Source organism: Anomaloglossus baeobatrachus, chromosome 10 (assembly GCF_048569485.1).
Source record: "Anomaloglossus baeobatrachus isolate aAnoBae1 chromosome 10, aAnoBae1.hap1, whole genome shotgun sequence".
NCBI classification, from domain to species: domain Eukaryota; kingdom Metazoa; phylum Chordata; class Amphibia; order Anura; family Aromobatidae; genus Anomaloglossus; species Anomaloglossus baeobatrachus.
Genome location: NC_134362.1, coordinates 1548804 through 1572504, shown reverse-complemented (window position 1 = coordinate 1572504; position 23701 = coordinate 1548804). Strand labels below are relative to the sequence as shown.

Below are 23701 nucleotides of genomic sequence, written 5' to 3'. Positions count from 1 at the left end.
TCTTACTGTTCCAGAAGTGATCTGTGGCGCGGCATTATCACCTATCTCTACTATTCTCTGTTATCTGCCATCGGGTGGCTGCTGCCTGGATTAATGATTCACATGCTGTCAAAGGGGTTGTGACTTGCACAACTCCATCTGGTGAGTATTCACTCCCCCTCCTTCACCCCATATTATTGGGGTAATACCCTATTTGCGCTTCTTTTTCCACAGTTCTACACTATCCCCCACCATGACTGCCGCCTAGGTGCCGCTCACCGTCTGGACCTTGTAGATCTTATTATCCCTTCTGCATATGACTCCTCCGGTACTTCCTCCCCTTCCTCTTGTCCCAACACCTGACTCCGAATAATGCATACAGTGTGCTCCATCTTGTAGATGACCAGAATTGTCACGCTGAGAATGGCATCGCCAGTGCTAAAGATCTTCGTCGATATTTGTAAACTGTGTAGAAGGGTGCATAGGTCCTTGATCTGACACCACTCCAGCAGCGTGATCTGCACCACCTCTGGATCAAGTTATCCCAGGCTATATGTCATACCGTATTTCAGCAGGGCTCTGCGGTGCTGCCACAGACGCTGCAACATGTGCAGATTCCAATTCCTGCATGTCGGAACATCGCATTTCCGGCGTTTAACCACCAGACCCTAAGACTTCAGGAGCGATGAAAGTTGTTGAGCTGCTGGGTGCGAAGGATGAAAGTGAGCACATAGCAGCGTGCCCGCTGCACAAGGCCATGTAGGCCGGGATGGTATTTTAAAAATTGCTGGAGAATCAGATTCAACACGTGAGCCATACAAGGCACGTGTGTCACATTGCCCTGACGAAGGGCCGCAGACAGGTTTGCATCATTGCCGCATACGGCTGTTAAGTCACCAACGTAGTCCACTCAATCAATTTGTACTCCGGTCGCCAGGTGACAACGTGTTCCTTTCGTGCATAGTGCTCATGATGGGAAAGGAGTCGATGCCTGCGGCGCAGCTGGACGCAGGTTATGGTCACCCACTGGGTTGCGTTACCTTGACAGATACAGAACCACAGGCTGAATGTAGGTGGTGGGTATCTCACAGATGAAGTACCATCATTTAGCTACAACCAATGGGAAGACACCACACCCTTTTTTAGGCCCCTCCTGTCTGCAGACCACTGCCAGACAAAGCTATGAACCTCTTGTTACTGTTACCCCCAGTTCAGTTTTATGATTTTGTGTGCTTGTTACCTGACTACTTTTCCTGCTTGCTGTTTATGTACCTCGTTGGCCGATCCGCATTTCACCTCTGCTTGTTTTCTGATTAAGTCCTGGCCATCCCATTCTGTTCCTCTTCCTCAATTAATGTTTTGACCCTGCATGACTACTATTCTCTGGAACTGCAGCCTTCCACAGGTATTGATCAACTTGGGCCCTGTGTAATTCCAAATCACTGTATAGGGGTTAAAGGGTTTCAGGGTTCTGGGTGTCCAGCTTGGTGAGTGGCTTGCCTCTAGCCTATCCTTTACAGCCCATCTGAGTGTGTCGATCCAGGCAGGCGTTACACCGTGCCCTCTGCAGAAGGCCATGTAGGCCGGGATAGTGTTTTAAAAATTTCTGGACAACCAGGTTAAACACGTGAGCCAAACAAGGCACGTGTGTCACATTGCCCTGAAGAAGGGTCGCAGACTGGTTTGCATCATTGTCGCACCCGACCTTCCCTGACTGCTGGTTGAGTGGAGACAACCATTGATGAAACTCGGTCTCACTCTCCAGAGCTAACCGTCCACAATTCCTCAGCAGTGTCTCACATTTCCCCTACATTTCAAAGTAAACATTTGACCGCCTGATGGCCTTGAGCTCTGCTGCCAGCATAGTAAGGAGGTGTGTGGGATTCCTTGGGCGCAGTTACAAGGAAGGGTGGCCTGACCACACAGGGTTTGGGCCGAGGTGGAGCACCCACACGAGGTTAAGGAGGCAGAAGCAGTGGAGGAACTTGTACATACAGAGGAAGGATTGACACACAAGTCGTGGGGACGGCAAGACTTGTACAGCAAACCCTTCTCCATCTCTCATCATAGTTACCCAGTGCTCAGTCAGCAACATGTAACTCTCCTGTCCATGCTTACTGGTCCAAGTATCTGTGGTGAAATGCACCCTGTCACACACAGAGTTTCTCAAGGAATCGGTGAGGTTGTGTGCGACCTGCTGTGGTAGCGCGGGCACGCCTTTCTTGGAGAAGGAGTGACGACTGGCCATCGGCTCTTGGGGCACTGCAATGGGCATAAGGTCTCGAAAATCCTCGGTCTCAAAAGGGTGTAAAGGCAGCCTTTCTGTTGCCAACAAGTTGCAGATGATGAAACTCAACCTCTTAGGCATGTCATGCCCTTCGAAAATCATGTAAAACACAGCGAGGGGACTCCAACCACAGTCTCCCTCGTTGCCACTAATTGGGCCACACACACCCCACTTGAATGGCATCAGTTGACCCCCCTTTTCAAAATGAAAAAGATGCTTTGCATGAAGCACTCTCAAAAATACGCGTGCCTTTCCCGTCCCCTGGATGACCCAGGGGAAGAAAAGTCCTCTGAGAGCCATGACTTGTTCATCTTGGTTCTTTTAGAAACACAGCGAGGGGACTCCAACCACAGTCTCCCTCGTTTCCACTAATTTGGCCACACACACCCCACTTGACTGGCATCACTTGATCCCCCTTTTCAAAATGAAACAGATGCTTTGCATGAAGCACTCTCAAAAATACGCGTGCCTTTCCCGTCCCCTGGATGACCCAGGGGAAGAAAAGTCCTCTGAGAGCCATGACTTGTTCATCTTGGTTCTTTTAGAAACACAGCGAGGGGACTCCAACCACAGTCTCCCTCGTTGCCACAAATTGGGCCACACACACCCCACTTGACTGGCATCAGTTGACCCCCCTTTTGAAAAAGAAAAAGATGCTTTGCATGAAGCACTCTCAAAAATACGCGTGCCTTTCCCGTCCCCTGGATGACCCAGGGGAAGAAAAGTCCTCTGAGAGCCATGACTTGTTCATCTTGGTTCTTTTAGAAACACAGCGAGGGGACTCCAACCACAGTCTTCCTCGTTGCCACTAATTGGGCCACACACACCCTACTTGACTGGCATCACTTGACCCCCCTTTTCAAAATGAAAAAGATGCTTTGCATGAAGCACTCTCAAAAATACGCGTGCCTTTCCCGTCCCCTGGATGACCCAGGGGAAGAAAAGTCCTCTGAGAGCCATGACTTGTTCATCTTGGTTCTTTTAGAAACACAGCGAGGGGACTCCAACCACAGTCTTCCTCGTTGCCACTAATTGGGCCACACACACCCCACTTGACTGGCATCACTTGACCCCCCTTTTCAAAATGAAAAAGATGCTTTGCATGAAGCACTCTCAAAAATACGCGTGCCTTTCGCCGTCCCTGGCTGACCCAGGGGAAGAAAAGTCCTCTGAGAGCCATGTCCACATTGTCAGTGGACAGACGCGTGTGCTTATCTGCCAGCAGACCCCCAGCAGCACTGAAGACAGGTTCCGAGAGAACGCTGGCTGCAGGACACGACAAGATCCCCAAGGCGTACGTGGCAAGCTCAGGCAATTTATCCAGATTGGATGCCTAAAATGAGCAGGGCTCAAGTTGCACAGTAATGGCATCGATGTTTCCTTGCATATACTCATATATCTGTCTCTCCTCCTCTTTTTCCTTGTCCAGCTCTTTTGTTTTCGCATGAGTATATGTCCTTGTCACTTTCCCATGTGTTTGTGTTGTGTTGTGAGTTGTTTGGCACCTTTTTGACACCTTTGAGGGTGTTTTCTAGGTGTTTTATGTGTTTGTGATTGCCTGCCATAGTTTCCTATGCGGTTCGAGTTCGGTTCGTCGAACGTTTGACGAACCGAACTCGAACGGGACCTCCGTTCGGCGAACCGACCTCGAGCTCATCTCTACCCAGGACCTTAAGACAAAAGTTCACAGGAACAAACAACTTGTTCACCAGAACCCCAGATGGCGCATCACCTTGAGCCTTTCCAATCTCAGATTCCATATCCGTACTGAGCTCCGCCACCACCACCACCACTCCTTCCTGAAGAATGGGGACCTGTCTCACAAGGTTCACCCCCCCCCCCCCGGAAAACTCCTGGACAAGGAGTTGGATTGTCGGATTTAATGTTTTTAGAACCAGGGCAATGAGTAACCAAAAATTTAAACCTAGTAAATAATAAAGACCGCTGAGCTTGTCTCGGTGTAAGACGCTTAGCCGCCTCAAGGTAAAGAAGGTTTTAGGGATGGTAATTACTGTGACAGGATGGATAGCTTGTGGAGACTCGGGGGGGGTCAGTGGGTGCTCTCCCGCGGAGACACGGGGGTCAGTGGGTGTTTTCATCTGCTCGCCCGGCTTCCTTTAGAAAGATCACGGGAACCAGAGCTCATCCCAACTAAACACCCGAACTCCGTACCCATGGACAGAACACTACTCACTACTTCCGCTGGCTCACCAGGGAGCAGATTATTTGTGTCTTCGGAGCTTCCAGGGCCATATACCCCAAACCAGCTGCCCCCTGCTTTTGGAAGGCACCCACCGAGAATAGAATAGTGACAAGCGTAGGAAGCTTCATGAGCACAGCAAGCTCCGTAGCCAGGTAACCGAATCGTCCCAACCTGGGTTTCTTCCTGCCGAATCCTAGGATCCTTAGCAGTGATCCTGCACAATATAATCCAATTCAGACTCCCTACCTGGTGCTGAAGTGCCTAGCCTGGGTAATGGATTCCAACCGGGACTAAAACTGCTAGATTGAAAGCATGTAGCCAAAGAACAACCTGGTGACTCCAACAGTCCCTTTTTATATCTCCTGTGCACTCATTCCAGGGAATGTCGTCAAACCGGATTGGTGGAATAAGGCTGTGCTCTGATTGGGTGGCATTTCGATCCGCATAGGTAATTCTCATCTGAGTTAGGTAGACAGAGAGGCTGGGGGAAGTTACATAAATTTAGCAATCCACATTCTCAGACAATGGGAGGCTCTGATAGTCCTGGGGAAAACAATGAATCAACAAACAGTAGTTAACACACAAAAGGGACTCTTGTCTGGCCAAATTAAGAATATTAACCCTTGACAGTCATTCTACAGGGCCGTGTCTTCAAATTCCTCCCCCTTTTTAATTACCCAGATGAGAAACTGCTGAATCTTGAGGAGGTTGACTGTTGATGAAACTGCCAGACGTGATATCATCCCTGTCCTCTTCTGGGGACAATATGTCAACACCTCCATAATCTTTGCCCTTTCAGTGGTGAATTTAGCAATAGAGGCTCCTATCTATACACCTCCCTGATTGCCTCCCCCGGGCAAGCTTTAAGGTGGGGTACATGAGTTGGGCTTCCCCAAACTCCTTACGATCTTTCTCTGTCCAGTCAAGGGCCACAGTTTGGTTACATGTATGTGACGCCCTGGACCCCCAGGGGTCACAGTACACTAACATCACACACACACCCCCTCCCCTGGTAGGTGACACCAGTCAATCAAAATCCTTGTTGCCACCCTCCAGGTTTGATGTCCACACCAGGTGGGGCAGAGCCAGGCGGTTGACCCCACCCACTGAGGAGTTCACAGGCCTGGAGGCGGGAAAAGACAGACAGCAGTTAGATTGTGGTAGACAGTGAAAGTGAGAGGAGTGAAAACTGTTGGTGTCTGGCTTGGAGCCCAGGCACGTTCAGCAAGGTCGGCAGACGGTGATGGCCGTCTGCAGGAGTTGGTGTAGGTCAGCGGAACCGTAGGACCGGGGTCAGGTGGTGGCCAGCCAGTACCGAACCGGGGAGCAGATGGAAGCCAAGCACCAAGGCAGGGTACTCAGACCCCGACCAGGCTAGGAGCCGCCGAAAAGGTCAAATTATCTGATTGCGGTCTGGACCTCAGGGGTTCATTCCCACCTAAGTCCCGTCAGAAGGCAACAGCCCAACCCGTCCGGATAAGTGCCACCGCCAAGGGCCAGAGATCCAAGGGCCAGCGTCTGCGGACAAACGGGCTCTCCTGACACGTAAACGCCGGGGAGCGGACTACCCGTGGGAAGCCATAGGAGTCAAATACACTTACACAGGTGCAGGAAAACGACAGCCACCATCAACCCGTCCGGGGAGAGTGAGAACACCGCAGCCGGCTGTGGGCCCCGTCCATCCAGCCATTTGGTTTACCAGAGACTCTGTCCTTCTGTGTCTGAGTGAGTACAACAGTGCCATCCGGCACCGTGCTGCACCGCAACGTTGCACCCGCGCCCACACTGCCTCCCCGCCTCGGCACCTGCACCTATACCTCCTCCCTACTCCCCAACCGGGGCCCCGGGACCAACAGCCCCTACCCACGGAGGGGTCAACACCTCAGCTGCTCTCCGCCATCGCTCCCGGGATCCCCCGTCACCAGCAGCGGTGGTGCCCACCATCACCACAACCCGTGGGTGGCGTCACAACCGACATCCCCAAATACCCACCACAAACCTCCCCTTTTCACTCGTGGGCGAGAAGGCGCTGCTCGAGCCCCGGGTCCTGCACCGTGCTTGAGCCACCGAGGAGCAGAAGCACCGGACCCGAGCGCCAGCGATTCCCAGGCGAGCGGCGTTCCCACCCCTCCACCCGTGACATGTACTTATTATTGTCGGCTCCGATGAGGATGATGAAGATTGAAGAGGTGGGTTATCTTTGGATGGGTTGGTAGAAGAATCCACATAAGGATGTTGCTTGGCTTGGCTGCGGGTGATGGCGGTGACATACTGGCTAGATAGTCCTTGTCCTAGGTCATTTCCCAGAATAACAGGGGTTGGGAGGCCATCAATGAGCCCCACTTCAATCTCTCCGTGATTGATCACCGTGTCCAACTAATCACGTATCATAGGGATTGCTGAACAATGTCTGCCAGCCAGGGAGGTGGTCAACAGGTGATCTGTTAAAAGGTGTTCTGGAGAAACAATATCTAGGCTGACTGGGGAGATAGAAGACTCAGTGTCTCTATGTCCCTGAGCCTGTATGTCACTGACCTCAACGCGCTGGATGGGGCAATGGAGGTTGGCTGGGGTAGGGTGTCCAAACGGGTAGATCACTTCCTCCGCTGCTGATTTCTCCTGGGGGTAGTATGCCTCAAACCATGATGACTTGTCTTTGCAGACATTGGCCAGTTGGGAAGGCAAGCGGGCTCCATGCATGGGGCCCCGACTTTGGAGACCATCTTTGTCCATATATCCAGTGCGCCTGTATGTATAACAGTGCCGTGGATTGGGAAAGTCACAGGCCCTGTTAATGAGCCTTTGTCTTGTGGGGATTTTAATGGGTAGTGGGGTAGTCCGGATGGAGTGGCTGGTAGTAGGCGAACTGGAACGCACAAAACTGCTTGCAGAACACAAGCCTTCTCTTCGCTTGAGGCTTTGGACCCAATTGCGTCAAACAAATCCTGGATTCAGGTTGCTTGTGACTGGGTTATTGATAGCAGACTACCATAGGATCCTTGATCTGGCACGTAGTTTACTTCATCTGTGTCATCCTCGTCAGGAGAGAAATCGGAGCTAGTCCAGCTCACCTGTTCCTTTTCTGGAGACCGGGAATCCTGACCATGCATGGACCAAGGCAGGAGGAAACCAAGCTCCAGGATCATCAGATGAAAAAATAGGATATAGTCCAGCAATCAGGTCAAATAGTTTCTTCTTTAAAAATATATAAATTTATTTGATCATGGATAAAACTTCATCATGTCTGGCAGAAGTATAGAGCAGGAGGACGCGTTTCGGATATCACATCCTTATTCGGTCTCCATATAAAACACAATGAAACAAACAATTAAAAAGCCTAGCAAACCGGACATGAGGTCAGAATAGCAAACATTAGTATGCATATACAAATTAATTAGGGAAACATGTCTATAGATCTAAACTTAATAAAAATACATTAAATCGTTTTTAAGATTGAGACCTGAAGGTATTCTAGTTTTCATATTTTGTTCCATTTAACATAATTCCAGGAACAAGTAATGTTACAAAATCTAAGGGACTTGAGACTGATGATATAGAGGCTAATGCACACAATGCTTCTTCCTCCGCAAAAGTTCCCAACCCCCATTTCTATCCCTTACAAACAAGATGTAGACAAATGGATGACTTTCAGAATTTGGTGGAATATGAACTCACTAAATTAAATGAAATAAAAAAAACATATGTCCCATAACCTTTCGGTAGCCGAAAAAAACGCACTTAAATCACTGCAAGAGAACCCTAATGTAATAATCAAAACTTCAGATAAAGGGGGTGCAGTGGTAGTTATTGATATAGGGTTGTATGAACGGGAAATTTCTAATATGTTAATAGAGAGTGACATCTATAAAAAATTAAAACAGGATCCAATTAATGAGATAAAAGAGTCACTACTTTTGTTACTAGATGAAGGTGTTTCTCGAGGGGTAAATTTCTTCTAAACAAAAGGAATTTTTTTGTCCATCCCATCCTATAACTCCTTTACTGCACGCGCTACCGAAAATTCATAAAGAAAAATTTCCCCCGGGATTTTGCCCGATTGTATCGGGAATAGGTTCCATTACAGAACATCTGTCCGCTTGGCTTGATGATCATTTGCAGTTTCTGGCCAGGGCGTCCCCTGGTTTTTCATCTGATCATCCTAGTCAGGGTCTTCGGTCATTCTCCAAGACGTTCTGGGTATCCCAAAGGACAAATTCCTGGATTAAATCTAACCGGGTGTATGTGGTCCTGTATTCAATCTGTCGATACTGGCACAGCTCCCGTAGTATCCGTTTATTGCTAAGACTGTAAGACCACTCCAGTCCTCTTCCCAAGGCTGAGCTGGTGGGATTGGACATGGTGGCGTCTGAAACCTGTATGCCTCAACTATGACTTGCTGGGTATATCTATGTGCCGCCCTGGTTGCAGAGCCCCCTGGATGGTGTCTAAGAACACCAGAACCTGGTTTTATGGTCGGTAATTACTGTAACAGGATGGATAGCTTGTGGAGACATGGGGGTCAGTGGGATCTTTCGTCCGCTGGCCCACCCATCTTTAGAAAGACCACAAGGACCAGGGCTCATCCCCACTGAATGCCCTCACTCTGTACCCATGGGCAGAACACTACTCAGACAACACAGGGTGCTATTAGACTTTATTGGATCCCCAACAGTCAAAGGAAAATAACACAAAACTATGCAAATCACACTATGTAACAGGCAACAGAGTCTCACCCTTCCGCTGGCTCACCAGGGATTACAATATTAGGGCCTTCTCAGTTTCCAGGGCCACATACGCCAAACCAGCAGCCACCTGCTTTGGGCATGCACCCACTGAGAATAGGATAGTGACAAGCGTAGTAAGCTTCACCAGCATAGCAAAGTCTGTAGCCAGGTAATTGATTCATCCCCAACCCTGGTTTCTTCCAGCCAAATCCTAGGATCCTCGGTGGTGCCCCTGCACAATATAATCTAGTTTGATTCCCTAGGCGGCGCCGAAATGCCTAGACTGGGTAATGGACTTCCAACCAGGATCGGAACCCCTAGATTGACAGCATGTAGCCAAAGAACCAACTGGTGACTCCAACAGTCCCTTTTTATATCTCCCGGGCAGTCATTCCAGGGAATGTGGTCTCACCGGATTGGTGGAATAAGGCTGTGCTCTGATTGGGTGGCATTTCAATCCGCATAGGTAATTCTCATCTGAGTGACGTAGACAGAGAGGCTGGGGGAAGTTATATTAACTTAGCAATACGCAATCTCAGACAATGGAAGGCTCCGATAGTCCTGGGGAAAACAATGACTCAACAAACACGAGTTACCACACAAAAGGGACTCTTGTCTGGCCAATTAAAAACATTAACCCCATACAGACATTTCACAGGGCTGTGTCTTCACAGTGTCTGTCACCGGCCATCTCACTAGCGAGGGTGAGCTCAGGACTTTGTGAGGGCATTAAGTATTCTGCTCGGCAACGGGGTGAAAGAACCCGCATCGGACTGGATAGGGAGTGCAGGGTACAACTGCAGGTGAGTGCAGGAGGTGTCCATCTTCCCTCTCCCTAGAGGCAGGGCCCACCGCTGCTAAAGTGTCCCCAGTGTACGTCTTGTTTATTGTGTGTTTCACCGTGCTGAATCTGGGCTGTAGGGGCCTTTTTTCTTACCTCTGGCCTCCTCTGCAGAAGGTCTGGGCTGTAGGGCGCCTTCTTTGATACCTTTGGCCTCCTCTGCAGAAGGTCTGGGCTGTAGGGGCCTTCCTTCTTACCTTTGGCCTCCTCTGCAGAAGGTCTGCGCTGTAGGGGCCTTCTTGTTTACCTCTGGTCTTCTCTGCAGAAGCTCTGGGCTGTAGGGGCCTTCTTTCATACCTCTGGCCTCCTCTGCAGAAGCTCTGGGCTGTAGGGGCCTTCTTTCTTACCTCTGGCCTCCTCTGCAGAAGGTCTGGGCTGTAGGGGCCTTCTTTCTTACCTCTGGCCTTCTCTGCAGAAGGTCTGGGCTGTAGGGGCCTTCTTTCTTACCTCTGGCCTCCTCTGCAGAAGGTCTGGGCTGTAGGGGGCCTTCTTTCTTAGCTCTGGTCTCTTCTGCAGAAGGTTTTGCCTGTAAGGGACCTTCTTTCTTACCTCTTGCCTCTTCTGCAGCAGGTCTGGGCTGTAGGGGGCCTTCTTTCTTACCTCTGGCCTCCTCTGCAGAAGGTCTGGGCTGTAGGGGGCCTTCTTTCTTAGCTCTGGTCTCTTCTGCAGAAGGTTTTGCCTGTAGGGGACCTTCTTTCTTACCTCTTGCCTCTTCTGCAGCAGGTCTGGGCTGTAGGGGGCCTTCTTTCTTACCTCTGGCCTCCTCTGCAGAAGGTCTGGGCTGTAGGGGGCCTTCTTTCTTACCTCTGGCCTCCTCTGCAGAAGGTCTGGGCTGTAGGGGGCCTTCTTTCTTAGCTCTGGTCTCTTCTGCAGAAGGTTTTGCCTGTAGGGGACCTTCTTTCTTACCTCTTGCCTCTTCTGCAGCAGGTCTGGGCTGTAGGGGGCCTTCTTTCTTACCTCTGGCCTCCTCTGCAGAAGGTCTGGGCTGTAGGGGGCCTTCTTTCTTAGCTCTGGTCTCTTCTGCAGAAGGTTTTGCCTGTAGGGGACCTTCTTTCTTACCTCTTGCCTCTTCTGCAGCAGGTCTGGGCTGTAGGGGGCCTTCTTTCTTACCTCTGGCCTCCTCTGCAGAAGGTCTGGGCTGTAGGGGGCCTTCTTTCTTAGCTCTGGTCTCTTCTGCAGAAGGTTTTGCCTGTAGGGGACCTTCTTTCTTACCTCATGCCTCTTCTGCAGCAGGTCTGGGCTGTAGGGGGCCTTCTTTCTTACCTCTGGCCTCCTCTGCAGAAGGTCTGGGCTGTAGGGGGCCTTCTTTCTTAGCTCTGGTCTCTTCTGCAGAAGGTTTTGCCTGTAGGGGACCTTCTTTCTTACCTCTTGCCTCTTCTGCAGCAGGTCTGGGCTGTAGGGGGCCTTCTTTCTTACCTCTGGCCTCCTCTGCAGAAGGTCTGGGCTGTAGGGGGCCTTTTTTCTTAGCTCTGGTCTCTTCTGCAGAAGGTTTTGCCTGTAGGGAACCTTCTTTCTTACCTCTTGCCTCTTCTGCAGCAGGTCTGGGCTGTAGGGGGCCTTCTTTCTTACCTCTGGCCTCCTCTGCAGAAGGTCTGGGCTGTAGGGGGCCTTCTTTCTTAGCTCTGGTCTCTTCTGCAGAAGCTTTTGCCTGTAGGGGACCTTCTTTCTTACCTCTTGCCTCTTCTGCAGCAGGTCTGGGCTGTAGGGGGCCTTCTTTCTTAACTCTGTCCTCCTCTTTAATGCTGTTGTAGAAGATGGGGTTCTCTAGACCCATTGCCCCATATTTTGTGTCCGCTTTTAAACAAGTGTCAGTTCTTCTGCAGTTTCTTTGCTTTTCAGGATTCTGTGATGGAAATGCAACAAACGATTTCATTTTGCCCAATGGCCGAGTCTTGTCCAAGAATGACGACTCTGAGGAGTTTGTGGACAGCTGGCAAGTCCCCTACACATTAAAATATGTAGGAAAAGAGAGACACCGGGATGTGAATTGTACGGTTATGGACTGCTCCGAGTGCCTGTGGATGATCCTGAACCAGACGTTCAGCAACTGCCATGCATACGTATGTACCCAGTGTAGTCACAGCCATTGGTGAGGAGAGCTGTGTGGGGGCACTGCATGTGTCTGGAGAGCTGTGCTGGGGGGGGCACTGCATGTGTCTGGATAGCTGTGCTGGGGGGGGCACTGCATGTGTCTGGAGAGCTGTGCGGGGGGGGGGCACTGCATGTGTCTGGAGAGCTGTGCGGGGGGGAAACGGCATGTGTCTGGGGAGCTAAGCGGGGGGCACTGCATATGTCTGGAGAGCTGTGCGGGGGCACTGCATGGGCCTGGAGAGCTGTGCGGGGGCACTGCATGTCTCTGGAGAGCTGGGGGGGCACTGCATGTGTCTGGAGAGCTGTGCGGGGGGCACTGCATGTGTCTGGAGAGCTGTGCGGGGGGCACTGCATGTGTCTGGAGAGCTGTGCGGGGGGAAACGGCATGTGTCTGGGGAGCTAAGCGGGGGCACTGCATGTGTCTGGACAGCTGTGCGGGGGCACTGCATGTGTCTGGAGAGCTGTGCGGGGGCACTGCATGTGTCTGGAGAGCTGTGCGGGGACACTGCATGTGTCTGGAGAGCTGTGCGGGGGCACTGCATGTGTCTGGAGAGCTGGGGGGCCACTGCATGTGTCTGGAGAGCTGTGCGGGGGCACTGCATGTGTCTGGAGAGCTGTGCGGGGGCACTGCATGTGTCTGGAGAGCTGTGCGGGGGCACTGCATGTGTCTGGAGAGCTGTGCGGGGGCACTGCATGTGTCTGGAGAGCTGGGGGGGCACTGCATGTGTCTGGAGAGCTGTGCGGGGGCACTGCATGTGTCTGGAGAGCTGTGCGGGGGCACTGCATGTGTCTGGAGAGCTGGGGGGGCACTGCATGTGTCTGGAGAGCTGGGGGGGCACTGCATGTGTCTGGAGAGCTGTGCGGGGGCACTGCATGTGTCTGGAGAGCTGGGGGGCACTGCATGTGTCTGGAGAGCTGGGGGGGCACTGCATGTGTCTGGAGAGCTGGGGGGGAACTGCATGTGTCTGGAGAGCTGGGGGGGCACTGCATGTGTCTGGAGAGCTGGGGGGGGCACTGCATGTGTCTGAAGAGCTGTGCGGGGGGGCACTGCATGTGTCTGGAGAGCTGATGTTCCTTATTTCCCGCAGGTGTCGCCAGAGTCTTTCTGTGGACTGTGGGTGCAGAATGTAGAATATACACGAGATCCATGTAAAGCTCTGACCGCGTACACCGCCATGTGCCACAAATTCAACGTCTGCATTGAGTGGAGGAGGCCGGATTTCTGCCGTAAGTGGCGTCAACTCCAGAATAGGAGATGTGGACAAATCTGATGAGGTTGATTGTACCGCCGCAGCCTCTGAGGGGCGGGGGATGCAGATCTGATGAGGGTGATTGTATCGCAGATCTGATGAGGCTGATTGTACTGCAGATCTGATGAGGGTGATTGTACCGCAGCTTGTGAGGGGCGGGGGATGTAGATCTGATTAGGGTGATTGTACCGCAGATCTGATGAGGCTGATTGTACTGCAGATCTGATGAGGGTGATTGTACCGCAGCCTGTGAGGGGCGGGGGATGCAGATCTGTTGAGGGTGATTGTACCGCAGATCTGTTGAGGGTGATTGTACCGCAGATCTGTTGAGGATGATTGTACCGCAGCCTGTGAGGGTTGGGGGATGTAGATTTGTTGAGGGTGATTGTACCGCAGATCTGATGAGGGTGATTGTACTGCAGCCTGTGAGGGGAGGGGATGCAGATCTGTTGAGGGTGATTATACCGCAGCCTGTTGAGGGTGATTGTGCCGCAGATCTGATGAGGGTGATTGTGCCGCAGATCTGATGAGGTTGATTGTACCACAGCCTGTGAGGGGCGGGGGATGCAGATCTGTTGAGGGTAATTGTGCCGCAGCCTGTGAGGGGGTGGGGGATGTAGATCTGATGAGGGTGATTGTGCCACAGATCTGATGAGGGTGATTGTATCGCAGCCTGTGAGGGATGCAGATCTGTTGAGGGTGATTGTACCGCAGATCTGATGAGGGTGATTGTGCCGCAGATCTGATGAGGGTGATTGTACCGCAGCCTGTGAGGGGTAAAGGATGTAGATCTGATGAGGGTGATTGTACCGCAGCCTGTGAGGGGTAGGGGATGTAGATCTGTTGAGGGTGATTGTGCCGCAGATCTGATGAGGGTGATTGTACCGCAGATCTGATGAGGGTGATTGTGCCGCAGATCTGATGAGGGTGATTGTACTGCAGATCTGATGAGGGTGAGGGTGATTGTGCCGCAGATCTGATGAGGATGATTGTACGGCAGCCTGTGAGGGGCGGGGGATGCAGATCTGTTGAGGGTGATTGTGCCGCAGATCTGATGAGGGTGATTGTACGCAGAGCACAATATGCTGTGTGATGATTGTGTCTTCAGCTTGTCTCTTTCTCCGCAGCCTTCCTCTGCCCCCCGTCATTGATGTACCAGGCGTCTCTGCCAGTCTGTGAAGGGCGGGGGATGTAGATCTGATGAGGGTGATTGTACGCAGAGCACAATATGCTGTGTGATGATTGTGTCTTCAGCTTGTCTCTTTCTCCGCAGCCTTCCTCTGCCCCCCGTCATTGATGTACCAGGCGTGTCTGCCAGTCTGTGAGGGGCGGGGGATGTAGATCTGATGAGGGTGATTGTACGCAGAGCACAATATGCTGTGTGATGATTGTGTCTTCAGCTTGTCTCTTTCTCCGCAGCCTTCCTCTGCCCCCCGTCATTGATGTACCAGGCGTCTCTGCCAGTCTGTGAGGGGCGGGGGATGTAGATCTGATGAGGGTGATTGTACGCAGAGCACAATATGCTGTGTGATGATTGTGTCTTCAGCTTGTCTCTTTCTCCGCAGCCTTCCTCTGCCCCCCGTCATTGATGTACCAGGCGTCTCTGCCAGTCTGTGAGGGGCGGGGGATGTAGATCTGATGAGGGTGATTGTACGCAGAGCACAATATGCTGTGTGATGATTGTGTCTTCAGCTTGTCTCTTTCTCCGCAGCCTTCCTCTGCCCCCCGTCATTGATGTACCAGGCGTCTCTGCCAGTCTGTGAGGGGCGGGGGATGTAGATCTGATGAGGGTGATTGTACGCAGAGCACAATATGCTGTGTGATGATTGTGTCTTCAGCTTGTCTCTTTCTCCGCAGCCTTCCTCTGCCCCCCCGTCATTGATGTACCAGGCGTCTCTGCCAGTCTGTGAGGGGCGGGGGATGTAGATCTGATGAGGGTGATTGTACGCAGAGCACAATATGCTGTGTGATGATTGTGTCTTCAGCTTGTCTCTTTCTCCGCAGCCTTCCTCTGCCCCCCGTCATTGATGTACCAGGCGTCTCTGCCAGTCTGTGAGGGGCGGGGGATGTAGATCTGATGAGGGTGATTGTACGCAGAGCACAATATGCTGTGTGATGATTGTGTCTTCAGCTTGTCTCTTTCTCCGCAGCCTTCCTCTGCCCCCCGTCATTGATGTACCAGGCGTGTCTGCCAGTCTGTGACATCCCCACCACCTGTCAGAACCACGAGATTGAGCTGTACAGCAGAGAGTCATGTTCTGCGCTGACAGAGGGCTGCGTCTGTGCGAAGGGTGATGTCTTACACCGACCATACTCCACTGTGTGCATTTCAGAACGCAAATGCGGTATTAACCCCTTCATTACCGGTGTATGTAGCTGTAGCTTTTCTTCATCATTGCTTCATTCTGTGACCATCTCTGAATTGTAGCTTGTACAGATGGCAGCGGGACCCCACGTGAAATAGGAGAGGTCTGGCGGACATCAGGGATGGAGTGCTGCACCTATCAATGTGTAGATAACGAAACTGTAATCCCTGTTCCGCACAACTGCTCGCATACGGATCAGCCCCAGTGCCGGCGCCATGGGGAGGTAGTCGTGACGGTCACCCGCGAGCAGACGTGCTGTCCTCAGAAGCTCTGCGGTAAGTGTATGCATTAACATCTGATCGTCCACCCAGACCGGAGAGTGTCTGATAAGGAAATTCCAGTCTTTACCAAGGAGGAGCCGACAACACCTGGATTCCAGCCGGAGAGACAAGTGTACCGGCTTATCTGATCTAATACATGTACGTTTCATATACGCCTCATTTACTACATAAAATACTGGCAGTTACATTAAGAATTAACAATCAAGATATAGGTAGGCAGAAAGGGTTATGCCGCACGATCACCCAGAAGTCAATGTTGATAAATTAATCTCCTTTATTTCTTTGCACAGGTCAATGAGTTTCAGAGATCTGGTCTCCTTCATCAGGACAGTAAAGAGGAAATCAACAGTCTCAACAAATTAGGTTGTTGATTTCTTTGATGTCCTGATGAAGGAGACCAGATCTCTGAAACGCATTGACCTGCGCAAAGAAAAAAAAGGGAATAATGAACATAACCCCTATCTGCATTATCTGCATACCTATATCTTGATTGTTCATCACTGGGGGCTGCAGCTCTTCGCCTCAATACTACACCAGTAGTATTGTGCCTGTCACAACCCCTCTGGGTGAGTGCGAATACTTACTCGTACCTGTTGTCATACCTGGTAGGACCCTATTTGCACTTTCCTCCACAGCCTATTCCATATTAAGAATTAACAGGAACCTCACAACAGAGTTAGGACATGTTGTAACCTATCTAGATTCAGTTTGTGGTTATTTCTAGTGATAGGCGGACTTGCAGATACCGGGATCGGTGGGTCCAACCGGGCAAAAAAAACCCCCTGGGCCCGAAGTTGATCCCGGATATCTGCTGGTCCCCATATACGTCTACAGCTGTGAGCTGTTACTAACCCCTCATTACCACAATTGCCACCACACCAGGTCAATTAGGATGAGTTGGGTAAAATGTTGGAATTGTCGCACCTAATGGATGCAACAATCTTGGGCGGCTACACACTGCTATTTTAAGGCTTGGTGGCCCCACTATGGGTCTCCTCAGCCTGAGAATACCAGCTCCCAGCTGTCGGCTTTATCATGTTTTTTTTTACTTCACTCTAGATGCAGATACAGCGCCTCTGATTGGTTGCAGTCAGACAGCGGCCCAGCTAGTGTGACAGCGTGTCTTACTGCAACCAATCAGAGACGCTAGGACTGCTAGTGGGCAGGGGAAGCAGTGAATATGTATGAAGGATATTAAGCAGCCTGATAGCAATTACAGCTGTGCAGAGACTGTTAAGTATGAAGAGCTTGCTTTATTCTTATTTTCTTAGATTTTTTTTTTTATTACCCAAGTGGCCAGACCCGTATCGTATCTCGGAGTTCCCTGAGAACTCTGGGCCTGGGTCAGTGCTTTGGTTCTTTTAAACCTGCGCAGATCCAGACTTTTTACAGTATGCCCATCACTAGTTATTTCTTACTGAGAATGTTTGTGACAAGCTTGACCACAGATTTGATCATTCTTTCATAGGAAATAGCAATTTTTGCTTCTAACAGCAAAATATCACATTATGTCAGTTACAGTGACGAGCAAAAGTTTAACAATGTTTTGCACTTGTGAGTTTCAGGCTCCGTATCTCTCCGTCCTCTCCAGCTTTGAGCATGAGTCAGCCACGATGATTGCCTATAAGATGAAGGTTATCTCATACCTAAATGTGACTTGCAGAGATTCAGCAGATGATTAGTTCTGCAGATTCTCGTCATGTCATTGCATTGTTACTGTTTTGCTTCTGGTGGTGGAAATATCTTTTTCTTCCTGTATACTACAAATTACAATCTGTTATCACATTCCCTAATAGTGAAAGAAAAAAGAAGGCGCTCCTGTGTGTAAGAGTAAACTTTATGTGGTGAATAATGAAACAATTCCACTCACCTATGAGTGTTGTACTACAGGTACAACACTGTCTGTTAGCACTGACAGAGAGATCCAGGTTACCCCTTGGCTGGTCGACACAGATCCTGCTGAGGATGATCACACAGCAGCCTTAGATTTCACTGCTGCTGGTGCTCAGAGCTCCTGCAATCCTCCTGTTAGAGTCAGCGTCTCACTCCTGGATCAGATAAGAGGAATTCCGTTCCCACAGAGCCAGGCTAATCTGATGTTGAAGTCAATATAATTAGATCTCCTAAGGCTGGAGCTGCGGCACCCCGTGGACTCCCAAAGGAGAGATAAGGTATTCAAAGAAGAAGAAAAAAGCCACGGTATAAAGGGCGCTGCTCACAAGGGAGATAGGAGATAATAGTGAAGATTTATTTGAGCTACAACGCGTTTCAGGGATACAATAAAACAATAATAGTTTCCCCCTTCCTCAGGTAGCATAAAGATAAAAGTGTAGCAGACACATATATATACAATGAAAGGATAAGATAATGCACAGACCCTCCCTCAGTGTTGGTTAATTCAATTAGAATAAATGTGCATAAGAGTTATGACATAAAAATTAAAATAAGATTAAGGATGATGTTGGTATTTCCAAATTATTAATATTATCTAGAGCTATACCCTGGGAGTGTAAATTATGTTTTGTATATATATATATTTTAATACTATATATTTTATTACTTTGCAGTTTGCTATTTCCTGGTTCTTTCAAAACATAATTTACACTCCCAGGGTATAGCTCTAGATAATATTAATAATTTGGAAATACCAACATCATCCTTAATCTTATTTTAATTTTTATGTCATAACTCTTATGCACATTTATTCTAATTGAATTAATATAACCCCCGACCCCAATGATTCATCCCATAATAATCCAGCTCTGACACCCCAGATTGTTTTTTGGAGATCTGAGGGTTAATTACATATGGGGTAATCAATTCTTAATTGGGACCAACACTGAGGGAGGGTCTGTGCATTATCTTATCCTTTCATTGTATATATATGTGTCTGCTACACTTTTATCTTTATGCTACCTGAGGAAGGGGGAAACTATTATTGTTTTATTGTATCCCTGAAACGCGTTGTAGCTCAAATAAATCTTCACTATTATCTCCTATCTCCCTTGTGAGCAGCGCCCTTTATACCGTGGCTTTTTTCTTCTTCTTTGAACACATTCCCTAATAGCTCAGTATGTTATTAGGTTGATTCCCAAATGACAGATCACTGGTTCAAATTGAGGATCAGCCATTAAAAAGATTTCCCAAGAAAAGAGAAACAGCTATCTTATCTTGAGGGTAGATTTGATGGAAACTAGGTTCAAGCCCCCACCATGACCCTAACTCCTGTCTGGACCCTGATCTTACTCCTCCTTTCTCACTCGTTTGGGGCGGGCTAGAAAACACAAAGACTAAACCCCACAAAATGACACGGACTGGGAGTAATGCAAAAGGGGAGGAGGTAACGCACAACAGGGGAACACTCACACCACTCAGAAGCTCAGCACAAATCACTATATACAGGAAGAACACCAAGACCTGGATCATTGGAGTAAAAACTGTAGCTATCATAAGCACCTTCTGGAAGGAGGCAATGCCTAAAATAGGGAAGTGACAGCTGCACTTAGCAATCCGCAACCTGGGCACTTGGGTCCTACTCAGCAGTCTGCAAGAATTAACTCCTGCAGAGCTGAAGATTAGTGAACCTGAACCAGCAGATGCCAAGCCCTGGCTGAACAATGGAGAAGCCTCAGGTTGCTTGTCAGACTCAGTAGTGTAAAGAAAGTCTGACAACACCATACCAGCAGGTGTGTTCAGAGCCGAACATCGTATGACAAAGGGTCGGGCGAGCAGTACTTCCCAAAATCCCTCTCCAAAACCAATGATGTGTGCCTATCGTACTGTTTTCATGGTCACCCCCAGTCGAGACAAGGTTCTCAAGTCTCCTCAGGCTATGATACAGGTGCTCCCTGTTCAAGCTTCTGAGGTTAGAAATATTTTGGAAGAACCTCTCCATCTGGTATTTAAACATTTTACACCACTCTGACTCACTCTTAGGCCCGTTTCACACGTCAGTGAAAAACACAGACGTTTTTCACTGGCGTGTAAAACACGCACATGTCCCTGCGTGTGCCGTCTAAGTGCAATCCGGGCTCCGTTCTCCGTGGCCCGTGATTGCACTTAGAAATCAACTCACCTGTGCCCGCTCCCGCTCTCCATGGTGCTGATTGCTCCCGCGGTGCAGCATCCGGCCGGCGCTGACCCCTGCAGCAGCTGCTTCCGGGTCGGCTGTGTCGTGCATCATTAATATGCGCGACAGTAATCAGCCGGCTTAGAAGCAGCAAGCTGCACGGGCTACAGAGAGCGCGGCTGAAGCCGGGTGAGTAAAAATGTTTATTATTTTAAATGCACGTTTTTTTCTGGCACGTGTTTCACGGACCACACCACTGCGTGGTCCGTGGGACATCAGTGATGCCAGAAAAAAATGGACATGTCTCCGTGCGGCAATCACGCACACGCGGGTACGCTGCACGGAGACACGTGCAGTGACAAATCTCTGACGTGTGAGCAGACCCATTCATTATAATGGGTCTGCGTATGTCAGTGATTCTGGTACGTTTAAAAAAAAGCACAAACGTACCAGAATCACTGACGTGTGAAAGGGCCCTTACAAAGGCCCTAAAGAAAATCATCAAAAGACCATCTTACAGCTGCTTCAATTAGGAGTGACAAATTCATCTTCCACACACCTCTTTTCATCTGGGGGGTTTCTGCAACATTCAAGGAAAACAATCAGACAGTGATCGGAGAACTGCACTTCCACCCCCGACATTAGAAAGAAAATGGCTTCCTTCTTCGAATAAAACCTGTCTATCCTAAACTTAATCTGACTACCTCTAAAACACGTGGAACCTCCATAGCCTGGGTTGTTCCTCATGTGTACATCCATTAGGTGAGTGTCACTAACTATGCTATTCAAACTGACGCTGTCGTATGCCAGTCGTATGCCAGCCGGTCTCTGGAACCTCCTCTGTCTTGGAGCCTTGAGACGTTATTGCAGTCCCCTCCAAAGACCACTTGCCGGCTGCAAAACAGAAAGGGTTTAATCTTCATAAAGAGGCTTTTACGGTCTAACAGACTGCAGACCATATATGTTGATGAGCCAAAGCTCCTGTCCGTTCATGAGCACTGTGGAAACACGGGGGTCAGTGGCTGCTCTCGTCCACTGGCCCGGCCGCCTTTAGAAAGACCACAAGGAGCAGGGCTCATCCCCACTGAATGCCCGAACTCTGTACCCGTGGGCAGAACACTACTCAGACAACACAGGATGCAGGAACTACAATAATTAGACTTTATTGGATCCCCAACAGTCTAAGGTATATAACACAAAACCATGCAAACCACACGATGTAACAGGCAGCAGAGTCTCATCTTCCGCTAGCTCACCAGGGAGTAGACTATTCATGCCTTCGGAGCTTCCAGGGCCATATACCCCAAATCAGCAGCCCCTTGCTTTTGGCACGCACCCACCGAGAATAGGATAGTGACAAGCATAGGAAGCTTCACGAGCACAGCAAGGTCCGTTGCCAGGGAACTGAATCATCCCCAAGCTGGGTTTCTTCCAGCCAAATCCTATGATCCTTGGTGGTGCTCCCGCACAATGTAATCCAGTTTTAGATTCCCTAGCTAGCTCCAAAGTGCCTAGGCAGGGTAATGGACTTCCAACCAGGATCGACACCCCTAGATTGCAGCCAGGTAGCAAAAGAGCGACCTGGTGACTCCAACAGTCCCTCTTTATATCTCCGGGGCACTCATTCCAGGGAATGTGGTCTCACCGGATTGGTGGAATAAGGCTGTGCTCTGATTGGGTGGTATTTCAATCCGCATAAGGTAATTCTCATCTGACAGAGAGGCCGGGGGAAATTACATTAATTTAGCAATCCACATTCTCAGACAATGGGAGGCTCCGATAGTCCTGATGAATAGAATGACTCAACAAATAGTAGATACCACACAAAAGGGACTCTTGTCTTGCCAAATTAAGAATATTAACACCGACAGACATTTTACTGAGCTGTGTCTTCACGTACCTCTCCCTTCTTACTGAGCCAGATGGGAAACTGCTGAATTTTAAGGAGGTTCACTGTTGATGGGGCTGCCAGGCATGATAGGCTTCCAATATTCCTTCTCCACCTGTCAGGACAGCCCATCGGCATTTCCATGATTCTTGCCCTGTTTTTGTGTACCGGTACTAGTACCAGGACCTTCTGTCCACAGGCAAATTCTCGGAGGCGGGCAGTGCGGTTGTAAATATCGTTGTTGCCTTTCCTGAGCTATTTCTAAATTTCCATGGGCTAAAGCCATGAGGTGCTTCATCCTTTCCCTAAACTTTTGAATATAATCAAGTGTGGGAAACTCTTCTTTGGCGAAAGTGCCCTCCCAACTCCTTCGTACCAGCTCTAAAGGCCCTCGTACTTTTAGGCCACACAGCAATTTGAAGGGAGAAAACTCGGTGGAGTCCTGCAGCACCTCCCACTAAGCAAAGAGGAGCTGCTGCAGGTTTTTCTCCCAGTCTCCCGCTTCGGACTCTACATACCAGCTAATGAGCTGCTTAAGCAAGAGGATCCACCAAAGTCTACTGTCAGGTCAGGGGCCATTGGCTGCTTCTAGAACATAGAAGCATTCTCTTCCCTGCCCCTCACCAATGTTGACAGGGGAACAGGAGCTCGAGACTCCATGGGAGCCTTCCCAGGAGCAAGGCCAGCTCCATTTTCTTTTGGGCCCAAGGCGAATAGTCTCAGTGGGTCCCATCCACATGCACGCACATACACAGATACATACACATACAGGTATATGTACATATACAGTGGGTATGGAAAGTATTCAGACCCCTTTAAATTTTTCACTCTTTGTTTCATTGCAGCCATTTGGTAAATTCAAAAAAGTTAAGTTTTTTTCATTAATGTACACTCTACACCCCATCCCCCATCTTGGCAGAAAAAATACAGAAATGTAGAAATTTTTGCAAATTAATTAAACAAGAAAAACTGAAATATCACATGGTCATACATATTCATCCCCTTTGCTCAGTATTGAGTAGGAGCCCCCTCCCTTTTGAGCTAGTACAGACATGAGTCTTCTTGGGATCCTGGATTTGGGGATTCTCTGCCATTCTTCCTTGCAGGTTGTGATGGTGGGATATGGGGGAGGTGTATCTTGCTGTAGATTCCTATTTAAGCTTGGTTCACTGACCAATATTCACTGTACATTTCTATTGTTTCTAAGTAATCACCCCCTATAGTGCAAGATTATAGCCTCTTGAGGCGCTTCCGTCCCTGGGTGTAGGGGGTGGTGGGCTTAAGCGGGCTTTACACGCTGCGATCTCGCTAGCAAGATCGCTAGCGAGCGTACCCGCCCCCATCGGTTGTGCGACACGTGCAAATCGCTGACCGTGCCGCACAACCTCGCTTAACCCCGTCACACGCACTTACCTGCCTTGCGACGTCACTCTGCCGGCGAACTGCCTACTTTCTAAGGGGCGGTTCGTGCGGCGTCATAGCGACGTCACACGGCAGGCGTCCAATAGAAGCGGAAGGGCAGAGATGAGTGGGACGTAACATCCCGCCCACCTCCTTCCTTTCGCATTGCCGGTGGAGGCAGGTAAAGATATGTTCGTCGCTCCTGCGGTGTCACACACAGCGATGTGTAGTGCCGCAGGAACGACGAACAACATCGCTAATGAGCTGAAAACTATTTTTTGTTTCAGGACGACCTCTCCACGGCAAACAATTTTGACCACT

At 49.7% G+C, this 23701-nt stretch overlaps 1 protein-coding gene across 1 annotated transcript in view; it reads left to right on the top strand.

Moving 5' to 3' along the window:
- OTOG (otogelin) overlaps positions 1 to 23701 on the top strand; it is a 595066-nt gene that overhangs the window by 488907 nt on the left and 82458 nt on the right. Inside the window, exons 39-42 of the mRNA XM_075326471.1 lie at positions 11874 to 12094; positions 13214 to 13352; positions 15526 to 15720; positions 15804 to 16016. Of these exons, the coding sequence (XP_075182586.1) occupies positions 11874 to 12094; positions 13214 to 13352; positions 15526 to 15720; positions 15804 to 16016 (768 nt within the window). The remainder of the gene's footprint in view (positions 1 to 11873; positions 12095 to 13213; positions 13353 to 15525; positions 15721 to 15803; positions 16017 to 23701) is intronic.